Source organism: Sus scrofa, chromosome X (assembly GCF_000003025.6).
Source record: "Sus scrofa isolate TJ Tabasco breed Duroc chromosome X, Sscrofa11.1, whole genome shotgun sequence".
Taxonomy (NCBI): domain Eukaryota; kingdom Metazoa; phylum Chordata; class Mammalia; order Artiodactyla; family Suidae; genus Sus; species Sus scrofa.
This window is the reverse complement of record NC_010461.5, coordinates 124415194-124431073: the sequence shown is the minus strand read 5'-3', so window position 1 is coordinate 124431073 and position 15880 is coordinate 124415194. Positions and strand designations below refer to the sequence as shown.

The window sequence follows — 15880 nt, the reverse complement described above, 5'->3', positions numbered from 1 at the left end:
TGAGGACGCATACTTATTCATTTATTTGCTTCTTAGGACCGCACCTACGGCGTACGGACGTTCCCAGGCTAGGGGCTGAACGGGAAGTGCCGGCCTACACCACAGCCACAGCAATGCTAGCTAGATCCGAGCAAGGCCAGGGATCGAATCCACATCCTCATGGATATCGGTTGCGTTCGTAACCCACTGAGCCACAACGGGCACTCCTGGACGTGTACTCATTAAACAAGCAAGTAAGATGGGACTTCGGTTTGCGTGCCAGCCCCCCCGTGAAGACAGATGCAGGGGAACACTGCTGGAGCCCGAGACTCCATGGAGCCCCTGTGACACTAGTCTGTGCGGATGTGCTCCTTTTCCTGGTGGGCCCCGGACCCCCGGGAGCAGTGTCAGAACCCAGATGAGACTGGGTGGGAGGAATCCTCTAATTGCTGGGTTGAATTCAGTCACCCAGCACTTCTTTCCTGAGTGATTCTCCTTGGCCGAGTCAGCAGAGACACCTTCTAGGAGGAAGAGAAGCCAACGAGAAGATGACGTTGCAGAGGCATGCTCTTAAGATGGGTGGGAGGGCGGGGAGGGGTGGCGGCAGCTGAAGCCTGTTTGAGGAGGTGACCTTTGAACTGAGACCTGCGGAGTGAGGGAGCAAGCCCAGCAGATAACTGAGTGAAGGGTATTCCAGGCAGAGGTAGAGGCCCTGGGGCAAGTGCACGTACGGAGTGATCGAGGGCCAGTTGAGAAGCCAGTGTGGGAGTTTCCTTGCCGCCCTGTGTGTTAAGGATCCAGCGTCGTCACTGCTGTGGCTTGAGTCACTGCTGAGGCATGGGTGCGATCCCTGGCCACGTGCCGTGAGCACCGCCGATAACTAACTAAATAAATAAGTAAATAAATACTCAGGGAAAAGTCTCATTTTTTTTTTTTTTTTAAAAAGGGAAGCCAGTGTGGCTGGAGCTGGCTAGAGCTGCTTGAGCAAGGGGGAGAGTGGGTGGAAAGGGGCGGGAGCAGTGAGTGGGAGCCCTTAGCCCCCGGGAGGACTCATGCTTGGGTGTGGAGTGACACTGTGGGAGGGTTTGGAGCCCAGAGGTGACGAGAGCTGAACACAAGGAGCGCTCTGGCTCCTCCGTGGGAAAGGAACTTCAGGTAGGGGAGGTTAGGGTGGGGTCGGAGGGCAGGGGAGCGGGGCAGGAGGCTGCAGCAGTGTGCTCATGGGGGCTCAGACGAGGCGGCAGAAGTGGCAGTGGCAGCGCTGGGGCGAGGGAAGGAGGCCGTTTCAGACCAGATGGCCTGGACAGCCTGTCCCCGGAGAGGACATTAGAGCAGAAACGCAAAGGCGCGCCGAGAGCCATGTCAACAAGTGGGTGAGGAGACCGCTGGAGGAGGACACCGGTGGTGCAAAGGCCCTGGGGTCGGCCCAGTCAGGCCACCCGAGTGCCGCAGCCCGCAGGAACCCGCATGAGTGACCAAGGAGGGAGGCGAGGCGCCGGGCGCCGGTCGATTGCCTTACAAGGCGCCCTGCAGCGCCGCGGCCGGCCGCGCTCGGCCACCGCGCGCTCGGCTGCCGGCGGGCGGCAGGGGCGCGCGCGGCGGGGGCGCGCGCGGCGGGGGCGGGGCCGCCAGGCGCGGGCGGGGGGCTCGGCGCGGTGGTCACGGCGCCAGGCGACGCTGCGGCTTCGCTTTGGCTCCAGGTCCGCACCCGGCGCTCCGGGGCGCGGGCGCGCGCGGGCGGGGGCGTGCGGGGTCCCGGGCCACGGCCGCCGCAGCCCCCGCGCACACCTGTCACGCCCGGCGCGCCCCCGGCCAGCACGCGCGCGGCCCATGCAGCTCGGGACGCGGGAGGCCCAGGCTGCGGAGTCCCTCCCGCCGCGAGGCGCCGAGGGCCCGGGTGCGCCTGGGCGGCCGCGTGGGTGGCCGTGGCAGGCGGCTGTGCGCGGGGTCTCGCAGGTGCATCTCGGGCGGGTTAGTGGGCTGGGGGGCGCGTGCCTGTGGGCGCTGGGCCGTGGGTGGCAGGTCTAGGCCTGGGGGCGGCGGAAGGGGGGGCGCCTCTGGGTGCTGTGGATGGGGCGGGCCTGGGGGGGCCGGGCGGTGGAGGGGGCATGGAGCCTTCTAGAAGGCGGCCCGTCTCGGCTGACTCGGTTGTGGGGGGCGTCGTGGGGGGGAGGGGGTCGCCGGATCGCAGCCGTGCCTCTGGGAAGGGGAGGCGTGTACGCGGCGGCCCCGCTGGGAGGCGTCCACCTGGGAGTGCGGGACCTGGACGGTGGGGGAGGGGCGAGCTCCCGGGCTGGGGGAGGGCTGTCCGGGACCTGTGTCCCTGAGGGGGGCTGTCGCTGAGGGGGGCGGAGGCACTGCGGGGTCTGGGCCGGGGGCCGGGGCTGCCCCTCGCCCAGGGAGCCTCCCTCCAGCTCTCCCCCCCCCCCCCAGACATGCTGCTGCTCAAGAAACAGACGGAGGACATCAGCAGCGTCTACGAGATCCGGGAGAAGCTCGGCTCGTGAGTGTGTGTGGGCGTGAATGTGAGTGCGTGTGTGAATGTGAGTGTGTGAATGGGGGGGACGGCGTGGGGCCTGGACGGCCTCCCCATCGCCTTCAGCTAGGGGGGGCCCCTCCCCCCCTCTGCTCTCCCTCCCCCTCTCCTCGCCTCTCCCCCTCCCTCCCTGCCTCCCCCTCCGTCGCAGGGGCGCTTTCTCAGAGGTGGTGCTGGCGCAGGAGCGGGGCTCTTCGCACCTTGTCGCCCTCAAGTGCATCCCCAAGAAGGCCCTTCGAGGCAAGGAGGCCCTGGTGGAGAACGAGATCGCGGTGCTCCGCAGGTGTGCTCCGGCGGCGCGGGGAGCGCCCTGCCTCCGCGGTGTCCCCGGGAAGGCCTGGCCTGGGGCTCTGCCTTGCGGGGGCGGCCTGTGCCAGGGAAGGGGCCCGGGGTGGGAGGGAAAGAAGAGGGCGAAGGGCTTCCCTGGGGTCCCGAGGGGGCAGGGCCAGCCCGTAAGGGGCTTTGTCTTGCCCCTGCAGGGTCAGCCACCCCAACATCGTGGCTCTGGAGGATGTCCACGAGAGCCCTTCCCACCTCTACCTGGCCATGGAGCTGTGAGGAGGGGAGATCGGGCTGGGCGGGGGGCTGGGTGACGGGCTGGGGCCCAGGGCCTGGGCCAGCTGAGCCCCCGCTCCCCCCAGGGTGACCGGGGGCGAGCTGTTTGATCGCATCATGGAGCGCGGCTCCTACACAGAGAAGGACGCCAGCCACCTGGTGGGCCAGGTCCTCGGCGCTGTCTCCTACCTGCACAGCCTGGGCATCGTGCACCGAGACCTCAAGGTGCCTGCCCGCCTGGGCCTTGCCCCGCGTCCCTGTGCACCACGGGCCCGGGGGCACCGGAGGGCTGACCTAGTGCTCTCTCCGGTTCTGTTATGTCACAGCCTGAAAACCTCCTCTATGCCACGCCCTTCGAGGACTCCAAGATCATGGTCTCTGACTTTGGCCTCTCCAAAATCCAGGCTGGCAACATGCTGGGCACCGCCTGTGGGACCCCGGGATACGTGGGTAAGCGAGGGGGGTGCCCCGAGGCTCTCTGGGGCGGGGGCCTGGGCGACCCCGTGGGAGCTGCGACGCCAGGGCCAGGGCGGGCGGTGGGCCTCCCCTGGGGTGGACGAGACTGAGCCGGGCGGCACTGGCGTGGTGCGCGGGTCCGCATCTGTCTGTCTCTGCCCCCCCAGCCCCGGAGCTCTTGGAGCAGAAACCCTACGGGAAGGCCGTAGACGTGTGGGCCCTGGGTGTCATCTCCTACATCCTGTGAGTGACCACCGGAAAGGCTCTTCTCCCGCCTGCCTGCCCCCTGCTGGGTTGGGGAGGTTTGGACAGCTGGGTGATTCATCTGTGGGTGCCAGGCTGTGTGGGTACCCCCCCTTCTACGACGAGAGCGATCCTGAGCTCTTCAGCCAGATCCTGAGGGCCAGCTACGAGTTCGACTCTCCCTTTTGGGATGACATCTCCGAATCAGGTGAACTGGAGGGTGGCCCCGAGCTCAGGGAAGGGGGAGTGACGAGGAGCCGCGGGGACAGGGTGGGCTGACCTGGCCTCCCGCTCCAGCCAAAGACTTCATCCGGCACCTTCTGGAGCGAGACCCCCAGAAGAGGTTCACCTGCCAGCAGGCCTTACAGCATCTCTGGTGAGCCGGACCCCTGCTGAGCTGTCCCGAGACCGGAAGGACCGCATCCTCAGAGGCCCCCCACCCCCCACTGACCCTCGGCCTCCCCCTAGGATCTCCGGGGACGCGGCCTTTGACAAGGACATCTTGGGCTCAGTCAGTGAGCAGATCCAGAAAATTTCGCCCGAAACCACTGGAAGGTCGGTGCGGGGGAGGGACCCGTGGACCTGGCTCAAGGCTGCCCCCCGCGGGGCTGTCCCATTCCTCAGCCTCAGGGGGAATGGTCCGTGCTGACCTCGAGGTCTTGGGACCAGCGCCGTGGCCTGACATCGCTCTCCTCCTGCAGCGAGCATTCAATGCCACCTCCTTCCTGCGCCACATCCGCAAGCTGGGGCAGAGCCCAGAGGGTGAGGAGGCCTCGGGGCGGAGGATGGCCAGCCACAGCCACCCCGGCCTCCAGACTGGCCAGCTCTCTAAGTGGTGACACCCAGGTGCGTGGGGGTGGGCCCTGCCCCCCCTGGAGCTGGCGCCTCAGTGAGCTGAGAGGGTGGCAGGCCCGCTTGGAGGGCTGGGAGCAGAGGGCGCAGACGAGAGGAGCCTGGGTTCCTGGAGGAGCTGGTGTGAGCCCGGGAGGGGGGAGGCCCCGTGTCAAGACCCAGTGGGTACCACTGTTGAGAGCCTTGGCTGGAGCCGGGGGCGCCGGCCAGGCCGGGGCGCCTGCTGACCGTCCCCCTTCTCTGTGCTTCTCCCCCGCCCAGGCAGATGCTGAGGCCGACGGCATCGACCCCCACTCCCTTCCAATGGACCCTTCAGTTCCCCCCTCTCCCCCTGCCCACGGGGCTGGCCTCTGCGCACGAGTTTGAGTCCTGTGGGCGGGGTGCATGGCGCGTGGGGTGGGGGGGCATGTCCACAGGGGCTCCTTTCCCCTGTCGCTGCCACATCCCTTCTAGAAGCCAAGAGGCCCCAGGGGCTGTCCTTGCTGCGTGCTGTTCTGTGCTTCGCTGACTGTGAGTGGTGCTGCTTGTGTCGTGGCCCCCCAGCCCTCTCCGGTTTCCCCCAGATCAATAAAGACAGACAGAGCAATGGGCGGCGGCGGTGCACTGGCAGGAGGGCTGATGGGTCGGGGCGAGGGTGGGGAGGGAACGCAGGAGGCAGGCCCGCTACCCACCACGTGACCTTGCCCATCGCCACCCAAACCTTTGCTCCCTCTGATCCACCGATCATGGCACACAGGCTCCGGGTCGTCCAAGAACTTCCTGTGCCCACTTCCCAAAGTGCCAGCCAGAGGCGGACAGAGCGTTGCCAGCGCACGCTTTCTTGGGCAGAAGGGCGCTCGCCGGAAGCCCAGTATCAGAGGGCGGAGGAGGAGCGCCCCTCCGCCAGGAGAGCGCGCCGCTGGGCCCTCGACCCTGTGTTGTGTCCTGGCTTTGGAACCCATGGGCCCCAGGCCCCACGAACCCAGGCTGGGTGGTGGCTTCGGGTGTGAAGAGTGGTGGCCCGTCTTGCGGCCCGCACAGCCCCTGCCCCTTGCAGCCTCATTCTGGATGGAGCGGGGCTCCGGAGCCCCGCTGGGCCCCAAGCCTCTCCTAGCGGAGGCCTTTCTCCTGCGCTGCCGGAAGGCTCCCAGGGCCTCTCCTCGGTCCTTAGAGTTGTGGGCGAGCTGACCGCCCTTTCCCGCACCGGGACCCGAGGGGAGGCGGTGAGGCCCAGAGCAGGGCTGGCCGGGGTCTCAGGGTGGGGCTGTAGCAGGGGCCTGGCTGTCCCTGAGGAAGGTAGGTGCGCTCCCCGTGCCTCCGGGTAACGGCGCAGCCCGGGCTGGGCACGTCCGCCTGCTGCTTCCCAGGCCTGCAGGTCCCTCTCTGCTTTCTCCTCCCCTGCATTCTCTCTCCCGCTCCTGCTCCTGAGCCCAGGGCAGGGCCCCAGGTGGTAGGTAGCTTCCTTTTCTGTCCCCACAGCCACTCCTAGGCCGTTCTTCGCTCCAGGCTTTGGGGGGGGGGTCACACGATGCAGTCCTACCACGCCTGCTCCCCTTCCTCTGCCCACAGTCCAGGGGACCGCGGGCTGCCATCATCTTGGCTGGGTCTCCTAGCTTGGTCTCTTCACCTCCGATGGCCTGTCCTGCCTCCCATTAGTCTCCAACTTGGGGCATTGTCATCTGCCTGCCCCCTCGGATGTCCCCTTCGATGGTTCTCTGCCCGGCTTTTCAGTTCACTCTGGTCCTCCACCGCAGCTACTTGTTTTCGGTTCATTGTCAGAACCAATGGTCAGAATCGATTGGGCCTCTGCTCTGTGCCGGGCCCAGTGGGCAAGGTGCCTGCCCGCCTGCAGGAGGCCGTGTGGTGGCGGGGTGGGCTCACGCTGACGAAGGGGAATGATCTGCGCGGGGAGAGGTCTGCAGCTTGCTGCTCCCGGAGCCCTGAGCAGGAGCACCAGAGCCAGCCTTCCAGAAGGAATCGCGCTCCTCTGGGGATCGCCTGCGCTTCCAGCTCCGGCTGCCTCCGGAGTAGAGGCCCGGGCTCCCGCTGCCCTCACATGGCGTGCAGTTTGACCTCCGGCCAGCAGGGGGCGCCATGGTCACATTTTCCCACGTCCATCAGCCACCTTTTGATCATTCAGCACCTGGGCCAGCTGCTCAAAAGCGTGTCCTCCATCAGCCCCCCACCCCATCCTGCCCCAGGGAAGGTCTCACCTGGGGGAGGGAAGACGGGGCCCCTTGGGTCAGGCAGAGGTGGCACCCTTCCTGTAGCCCTCTGAGTCCTTCCAGCTGAGGGGGCAGTTCGCGCGAGGAAAGCTTTGGGTCATCTGGGCGGTGGGATGCCCTGCGCAGCCTGGGAGGGTGAGCGCGTTTCAGGCTCCCGGAGCAGCAGGTGCTCAGGCACGGAGACTGGTGGCAGCAGGGACCGGCCAGACTGGAGCCTGGTGAGCAGCTGGAGAGGTGGGGATGGAGGGCGCTCTTGTCAGGCTGCGGAGGCCCTTGTGGGCATCACGACGAAGCTCTGTCTGGTTCTGGGCCGCTCAGGGTGGGTCACATGCCTGTCTTGGAGCAAACCTGTGAGTGGCAGGGACTTGGGGGGTCACCCAGGATGGGGAGGCGGGGTGGGGGGGGTGTCAGGGATGGCTTGGGGGTGGGGAATGGAGAGGAGGCCCAGGGTGGCCCACGCCTTCTGGGTGGACCGTGGACCTGTGCACCAAGAGGGGTTCAGCTGGGCTGGCTTGGGGGAGAGGGAACACGACTGGCTTCGGACCAGCTGGAGGTGCCTGAAGGCGCACGGAAGTAGAGTAACAGAAGCTTCTCATCCGCCTCTGATTAAAAGGCTTAGCTCAGTGGCGAGTCTTTATTGAGCACTTACTGTGCGCCGGGCACTGTTTCGGAGAACTTGGCATGCGTCAGCGCCTGTCCTTATCATTGTCCCCGCTTTCCACATGAGGAGTCGGAGGCAGAGAGGCCAGGGAACTGAGCCAAGGCCACCGGCCAAGGCCACCCCGCCTTGGCGCTGTCTCCTGGCTGCCTCTGCAAGTGAGGAGGGCTCGTGGGGAAGGTGAAGGTCGTGTGGGGACTCGAGAAGACGGGGCAGTTCTTTATCCTTCTTGTGGAATCTGTCAGCGCAGGAGGCAGAAAGAGCGCCCGGGCGGGGGCACTACCCTGGCTTTGACTTAGAGGCTTGCAGGAGGTTTTAGGGCCTTTAATTAACATCCTCTGTGCCTCTATTTCTTTTTCTTCTTCTTTTTTGTTTTTTCCAGGGCTGCACCCGCGGCATATGGAGGTTCCCAGGCTAGGGGGTCTAATCGGAGCCACTCCTGCGACCTACACCACAGCTCATGGCAACGCCGGATCCTTAACCCATGGAGTGAGGCCAGGGATCGAACCCGCATCCTCATGGATCCTAGTCGGATTCGTCGACCGCTGGGCCACGACAGGAAGTCCTGTGCCTCTATTTCATTTAACTATTTCCCTGTGAAATGGGAACCTGGGAGGTAGGGTGCAGGGTCTGGGCCCTAGAAAGATCCCTCTGGGGTTCCGTGTGGGACCAACCGCTGGGAAGTGGGGCGGGGCTGATGGCAGGGACACAGGTCTGCGGGCCATGGTGGGTGGCAGAAGACAGACTGGAAGCATGGAGGCGGTCGTAGTGGACGGAGCAGGGGGACCGAGGGAGTCAGAGAAGCAGGCCTATTCGTGAGATGACACGACCATGCCAGGCCCCTGCCGTGACGCTGGGGGGCACGAGGCAGCCGTGTTCTCCACCCACGTCCTGCTTTGTCTCCTCACGTGGGCAAGACGTGAAGTGTGGAGTGTTTGGGAAAAAAACGAATGACCAGGTTTGGTTGGTTGGGGGCGGTTGTGAAACGTGGTCAGAGATTGGCTGGTAGGAAGGACAGTAACGAGATCGCATTTTTGCTTTAAGGAGTTTTCCAGGAGTTCCGGCTGTGGCGCACTGGGATAATGAGCTGATTTGTCTCTGTGGATCCCTGGCCCGGTGCAGTAGGTTAAGGATCCACTGTTGCAGCAGCAGTGGTGTAGGCCGCAAATGTGGCTCTGATTCCGTCCCTGGCCCGGGAACTTCCATGTGAGGTAGGTGCGGCCAAAAAGCAAAAAAAAAAAAAAAAAAAAAAAGGGAGGAGTTCCCAGTGCAGTGCAGTGGAAATGAATCCAACGGGTATCCATGAGGACGCAGGTTTGATCCCTGGCCTCACTCAGTGGGCTAGGGACCCGGCGTTGCCGTGAGCTGTGGTGCAGGTCGCAGATGCAGCTTGGATCCCGGGTGGCTGTAGCTGTGGTGTAGGCCGGCGGCTGCAGCTCCAATTCGACCCCTAGCCTGGGAACTGTCGTATGCCGTGGGTGCGGCCCTGAAAAAAATGCTTCGGGTTTGTGGGGTTTTTTTTTGTCTTTTTAGGGCTGCACCTGCAGCATAGGGAGGTTCCCAGGCTAGAGGTCGAATTGGAGCTGCAGCTGCCGGCCTACACCACAGCTACAGCCACACGGGATCCGAGCTGTGTCTGCAACCTACACCCCAGCTCACGGCAATGCTGGATCCTTAACCCACAGAGCGAGGCCAGGGATCGAACCCACATCCTCATGGATACTAAGTGGGTTCATTACTGCTAAGCCACAGCGATAACTCCCTTTATGTATTTTTAAGTTAGGTTATTCAGTGCAGATGAGTTTAGAGCTTGTGTGTATTTCAGGTAAGTTGAATATTTGATCGCAGTGGAGCGACAGGCACTAATCCGAGCAATGCTTTTCCCTTGCAGTGTTCGTACATCGCAACTATGTCTTTCTTTTGGTGAATATTTTCCTGGTATGTTTCGTTCAATTCTTTCCCCTTCAAACGTAAGCTTTATTTTTTTATTATTACTGAGGTATAATTCACATATCATAAAATTCAGCCCTTATGATGCACAATCTAGTGGTTATTTTGGGATACAGATGGTCCCTGACTTATAATAGTTTGATGTATGATTTTTTGGCTTTTGTGATGGTACGAAAGCCATATGCGTTCAGTAGAACCTGTGCTTCAAATCTTGAATTTTGCTCTCTCCCTGGGCTAGTGATGCGGCGTCCAATCCTTTCTCGTGATTCTGGGCAGTGACAGCCACCACGGCTCCCACTCAGCCTTGTGTTAGATGATTTTGTCAATCGTAACCTAATACGAGTGTTTGGAGCATGTTTAAGGTAGGCTAGGCTAAGCTGTGATGTTTGCTGGGTTAGGTGCATTAAATGCATTTTCGACTTAGAGTATTTTTTTTTTTTTTTTTTTTTTTTTTTTGCTTTTTTAGGGCTGCATATGGAGGTTCCCAGGCTAGGGGTTGATTTGGAGCTACGGCTGCCAGCCTACACCACAGCCACAGCAATGTGGGATCTGAGCCGCGTCTTCGACCTACACCGCCGCTTGTGGCAACAGCGGATCCTTAACCCACGGAGTGAGGCCAGGGATCAAACCTGAAATCTCGTGGTTCCTCGTCAGATTCGTTTCTGCCGTGCCACAATGGGAACTCCCGACTGAGGGTATTTTCAACTTATGATGGGTTTATGGATATGCAGCCCCATTGTAAGTTGAGGAAGATCTGTATTTATTTATTTATTTATTTGTCTTTTTTTTGCTATTTCTTTGGGCCACTCCCACAGCATATGGAGGTTCCCAGGCTAGGGGTCGAATCGGAGCTGTAGCCACCGGCCTCCACCACAGGCACAGCAAGCCACGTCTGTGACCTACACCACAGCTCACGGCAACGCCGGATCGTTAACCCACTGAGCGAGGGCAGGGACCGAACCTGAAACCTCATGGTTCCTAGTCGGATTCGTTAACCACTGCGCCACGACGGGAACTCCGGAAGATCTGTATTTACAGTTCACATCATCACGATCTAAATCGAGAACATTTTCATCACTCCAGAAGAAAATGCTGTACCCATCAGTGCTAACTCCCCCTCTCCCCAGCCCCTGTCTCTCTGGATTTGCTTTTTTTTTTTTTTTTTTTTTTTTTTTTGGATGCACCCGAAGCACGTGGAAGTTCCTGGGCTAGGGATCAAACCACACCACAGCAACCCAAGCGCTGCAGTGACAACACCGGATTCTTTTTTGTTTGTTTGTTTTGCTTTTTAGGGCCACACCCGAGGCACATGCATGTTTATTCCCAGGCTAGGGGTCCGATCAGAGCTACAGCTGCCAGCCACAGCCACGGCAATGCCACATCCTTAACCCACTGAGTGAGGCCAGGGATGGAACCCACAGCCTCCTGGATACTAGTCGGATTCGTTTCTGCTGAGCCACAATGAGAACTCCAGTACTGGATTCTTAACCTGCTGCACCACAACGGAATGCCTCGTGGATAATTTTTTTTTTCTTTTTTCTTTTTAGGGCCTCACCTGAAGCATATGGAAGTTCCCAAGCTAGGGGTTGAATTGGAGCTCCAGCTGCCAGCCTACACCACAGCCGCAGCAACGCCAGACCCAAGTGTCGCCTGCGACCTATATCACAGCTCACAGCAATGCCAGATCCTTAACCCATTGAGCGAGGCCAGGGATCGAACCCGAGTCCTCATGGATACTAGTCGGGCTTGTGGCTGCTGAGCCACAATGGGAACTCCTCCTTATGGGTAATTTCTCATGACATCTTCTTCTTCTTCTTTTTTTTTTTTTGCTATTTCTTTGGGCCGCTCCGGCGGCATATGGAGGGTCCCAGGCTAGGGGTCGAATCGGAGCTGCAGTCTCCAGCCTACGCCAGAGCCACAGCAACGCAGGATCCGAGCCACGTCTGTGACCTACACCCCAGCTCATGGCAACGCCAGATCGTTAACCCACTGAGCAAGGGCAGGGACCGAACCCGCAACCTCATGGTTCCTAGTTGGATTCGTTAACCACTGCGCCACGATGGGAACTCCTCGTGACATCTTCAATATACGCTTTAGTACTTTCAGAAAAATGTTCATTTTGGTTATTGAAGTCTTCAAATCCATTATTTCCATTTAGTTATCTTTTCATACTTTCTTGTTTTCTTTTTAGGCTGTACCTGCGGCATAGGGAGGTTCCCAGGCTAGGGGCTGAATTGGAGCTCTAGCTGCCGGCCTGCACCACAGCCACAGCAGCTCGGAATCTGAGACATGTCGGCAACCTGTGCCGCAGCTTTTGGCAACGCCGGATCATTAACCCACTGAGCGAGGCCAGGGATGAACCTATATCCTCATGCACACTAGTCAGGTTCTTAACCCACTGAGCCACAACGGGACTCCCTCATAATTTCTTTATTAAGAATCTCTATTTGTTTATTCATTCTTTTTATACTTTCCTTTAACTCCTTAAGCATGGTTTTCTTTAGTACTTTGAACATATTTATAATACGTGCTTTGAAGTTTTTATCTGCTGAAATCAATGAATAAACAAATCAAACATTTTATTTTTTTATTATTTATTTATTTATTTAGTCTTTTTGCTTTTTCTAGGGCCGCTTCCGCAGCATCTGGAGATTCCCAGGCTAGGGGTCGAATCGGAGCTGTAGCCACCGGCCTACACCAGAGCCACAGCCACGCGGGATCCGAGCCGCGTCTGCGACCTACACCCCAGCTCACGGACACGCCGGATCCTGAACCCACTGAGCAAGGCCAGGGACCGAACCCACAACCTCATGGTTCCTCGTCGGATTCGTTAACCCCTGCGCCACGACGGGAACTCCCAAATCAAACATTTTAGATAATATTTTCCAGAAACTCTGGATTCTAATATCCGCTTTCCCCCGGAGGTGGTTTCTTTTGTTGTGCGTGTGTGTTTTAACTCATTTCTTTGTTGTGTAACCTTTCCAGTCTAAGTCTGTGAAATTTGTCCCCCACTGCAGTATGCAGTCACTAGAGCCTCTGCTGCGTTAAAAAAAAAAAAAAAAAAAAAAAAGAGCTTAGCCTAGTTTAAAATTTAAGCCTGTTTTCAGGCCTTGCCCGGGTTTTCTTTCCACTGACCCTTTTGCGTCTCCTACATACAGGTGCCTGGCCTCAAGGGAGTCCAGGAGAGCCTGAACAGCTCGGGAGCTCTCCATTGTCCAGCCAGTCAGAAGTATGCTTGCCCCAGCCACGTTCACAACCTCCCTGGTGATCTGCCCCTGAGGAGTCCCTTGCAAAGACGATGCCCCTGGGTATGGCTGTGGGCCATGTGACAGCAAGCTAGGAGGGATGAGAGCAGCCCTAGGCCGAAGGCCACAGAGTCCCAGCTTCCCAGCTTATTAGACACCTTGGGTTGATTCTAGATCACAAAGGTTTTTGTCAATTTTGTCCAGCTTTGTAGTTGTTCTTTTTGAGGTGGGGACATTTGTTGTTGATATCCTCATTGGGCCATAGCTGGAAGCCCTGACCTTCCAATCTTTCTTTTTTTGTTCTATTACTTAGATATACCACTTATAAATATCCTGCGGCTGGATTTTTAAAAATCTTGTCTTGGAGTTCCGTTGTGGCCCAGCGGTGGTGAACCCGACTAGTATCCAAGAGGACTCTGGTTCAATCCCTGGCCTTGCTCAGTAGGTTAAGGATCCAGCCGTGCCATGAGCTGTGGTGTAGGTCGCAGATTTGTCTCGGATTCTGCGTTGCTGTGGCTGTGGTGTAGGCTGGCAGCTGCAGCTCCGATTGGACCCCTAGCCTGGGAACTTCCATGTGCCATAAAAAAAATTCTTATCTTTAACAGGAGACTTTAGCGTATTCACTTTGCTTAGTGATGTTCGGAGTAAATTTTTTTTTTTTTTCTTTTTAGGGCTGCAGCTGCAGCATATGGAGATTCCCAGGCTAGGGGTCCAATCAGAGCTGGAGCCGCCGGCCTACACCACAGCCCCAGCAACGCGGGATCCGTGCCGCGTCTGTGACCTACAGCATGGCTCATGGCAACGCCGGATCCTTAACTCACTGAGTGAGGCCAGGGATCCAACCTGCAACCTCACGGTTCCTAGTCGGATTCGTTTCCGCCGTGTCACGACAGGAACTCTGTTTGTTTGTTTGTTTGTTTTAGTGCCTGGACCTTCTGGCTGAGGTAGAAGAATCGTACAAATGTAACCTGTAATGATAAAAATGGGCCACTCAGAACAGAGCCAGGGCAGTTCCAGTCTTTGACCTGGAGAGAATCGACACCTCTTCTTAGATCCATCAGCGAAGAGAGGACACAGGGCAAACCACTGCTCCCCAGGCCGGAGAGACGCACAGGTGGCTACAGAGCAGGAAGCCTCGAGGGGGTACACGGGGCGGGGCTAGGGAAAGCCGCATGGTAACTGAGGATGTGCGGGAGGCGAGTGTGGACGAGCCAGGGAGTTAAAGGCCCCCACACTTTTGTGGGGTTTACCTGCAGCAGCCCCACCAGGTTCGCACAGTGAAGACAGGAGGAAAAGCTCATGCTTCCGGCCGGGGGAGGGGGAAAGGAGGCATTTTGAAATACTCCAGAGCATTCCTTTCTGAACAAAGCTCGCCCTCAAGACAAGCTCTCCTAGCAGAGCCTGATCTGCTGGGGTTTTATCCGAGTCTAAGAGACTTAGGGGAAGGGAGCTAGCCAGCTTCAGCCCCCTTGACTCATCCTCTCCCACCTTGGAGAGGGGACTGAGAACCACCTGTGAGGGTCACGCCCCAGAGGCACAGGGTCACCAAAAGACTGCGACTGGAGTTCCTGTCGTAGCTCAGCGCTTCATGAACCTCACTAGTACCCTCGAGGATGCCGGTTCGATCCCTGGCCTCGCTCAGTGGGTTAAGGATCCGGCATTGCTGTGAGCTGTGGGGAAGGTTGCAGATGCGGCTTGGATCCTGTGTTGCTGTGCTGTGGTGTAGGCTGGTGGCTATGGCCTCTGATTTGACCCTTAGCCTGGGAATCTCCATATGCCTCGGGCGCAGCCCTAAACAAAGGCAAATGGCAAAAAAAAAAAAAAAAAAAAAAAAAAATCCAACTGCAGCAGTTCAGGTCACTTCAGAGGCGCAAGTTTGACCCCTGGCCTGAGAACGTCCATGTGCCACAGGTGCGGCCACAAAAAAACATTAGAAAAAAATACAACCAAAAGACTGGGACCTAATTGTTGGAAGAAAGAACACTTCCCTCCACCCACACCTCACCACCTGTAAGTAAAGGCCCCCTTGCTGCAGCTCTTTTACCCAGTATACCGTGTCTAGCTTTCAACAAAAAACTACAAGGCATACTAAATGGCAAAAAAAAAAAAAAATCACAGTTTGAAGAGACGGAGAAAGTGTCAGAACCAGAGTCAGATATGGCAGGGATGTTGGAATTATCAGATTAGCAATTTAAAATACTATGGTTAAGGAGTTCCCTGGTGGCTCAGTGGGTTAAGGACCTGGCATTGTCTCTGCTGTGGTGTGGGTTCAATCAGTGGCCCAGAAACTTTTGCATGCTGTGGTTATGGCCAAAAACAACAACAACAAAAAAAGACTGATTAATATGCTAAGGGCTCTAATGGAAAAGAAGACAGCATGCAAAAACACGGCCACACTTAGCTGCAAGGGAGGATGGGAAATACAGTTTCTAGCTGGAAATTCACATTCCATACTAACCTTTGGGGATTTTACCTCAAAAAGGAGAAGGGTCGGGAGTCCAAGATAGATTTCACTGATCTAAAATCGAGGTGTCAGCGGGGCAGTGGGTATTCCTTGAGGAGCCTGGAGGAAAGAGGCAGTTTTCTGGCCTTTTCCACCTTCTAGAGGCCACCCACATTCTTTGGATGGGGGTCCTTTCGTCTTTGTTCAAAGCCACTAGTGTAGCATCTTCTGGTCTCTCTGGCTCTGACTCCTGTTTGCATCATCACGTCTCCTGCCTCCCTCTTTCCAGGATAAAGACACCTACAATGGCATCTAGGGCCCACCTGGACAATCCTTGACTGAATTGCATCTGCAAGCCCCTTTCGCCTTTCCTGTTTACATCGTCACAGAGTTCCAGGATTAGAATGAGACCATCTGTGGCGGCGGGGGGGCGGGGGGGGAAATATTCTGCCGCGCACACTTTTGAATGGAGAGCACTGCCCTTCTAGAGTCCTGGCTTCATGCGGGGGCCCGGGCGTTGTCTCCCAGTTCCTGTGGGTGGCCTCTGGAAAGCCACGAGAAGAGGGTGCCCAAGAAGGCAGGGACGGCCTCCAGCTCCTGGTTGTGGGACAGGCGCAAGCCCCAGAGCTGGCTCACTCCTCTAGTCTCAGGTATCTTCATGTTTCTGACCATAGAGGGTTTTTATTTTTCTTTCTTTCTTTTTAGAGCCGCACCCGCGGCACATGGAAGTTCCCAAGCTAGGGGCTGAACCGGACCTGC

At 58.3% G+C, this 15880-nt stretch overlaps 1 protein-coding gene across 1 annotated transcript; it reads left to right on the top strand.

Annotated features, from left to right (window-relative positions):
* Positions 1074–5207, top strand: PNCK (pregnancy up-regulated nonubiquitous CaM kinase). Its single transcript, NM_001195366.1, is given in 13 exon segments — positions 1074–1134; positions 2413–2482; positions 2667–2798; positions 2995–3069; positions 3157–3295; positions 3397–3520; positions 3694–3769; positions 3865–3977; positions 4067–4145; positions 4238–4298; positions 4301–4324; positions 4471–4615; positions 4883–5207. Coding segments are annotated over 11 exon segments (1029 nt in total). The 5' UTR covers positions 1074–1134; positions 2413–2414; the 3' UTR covers positions 4609–4615; positions 4883–5207.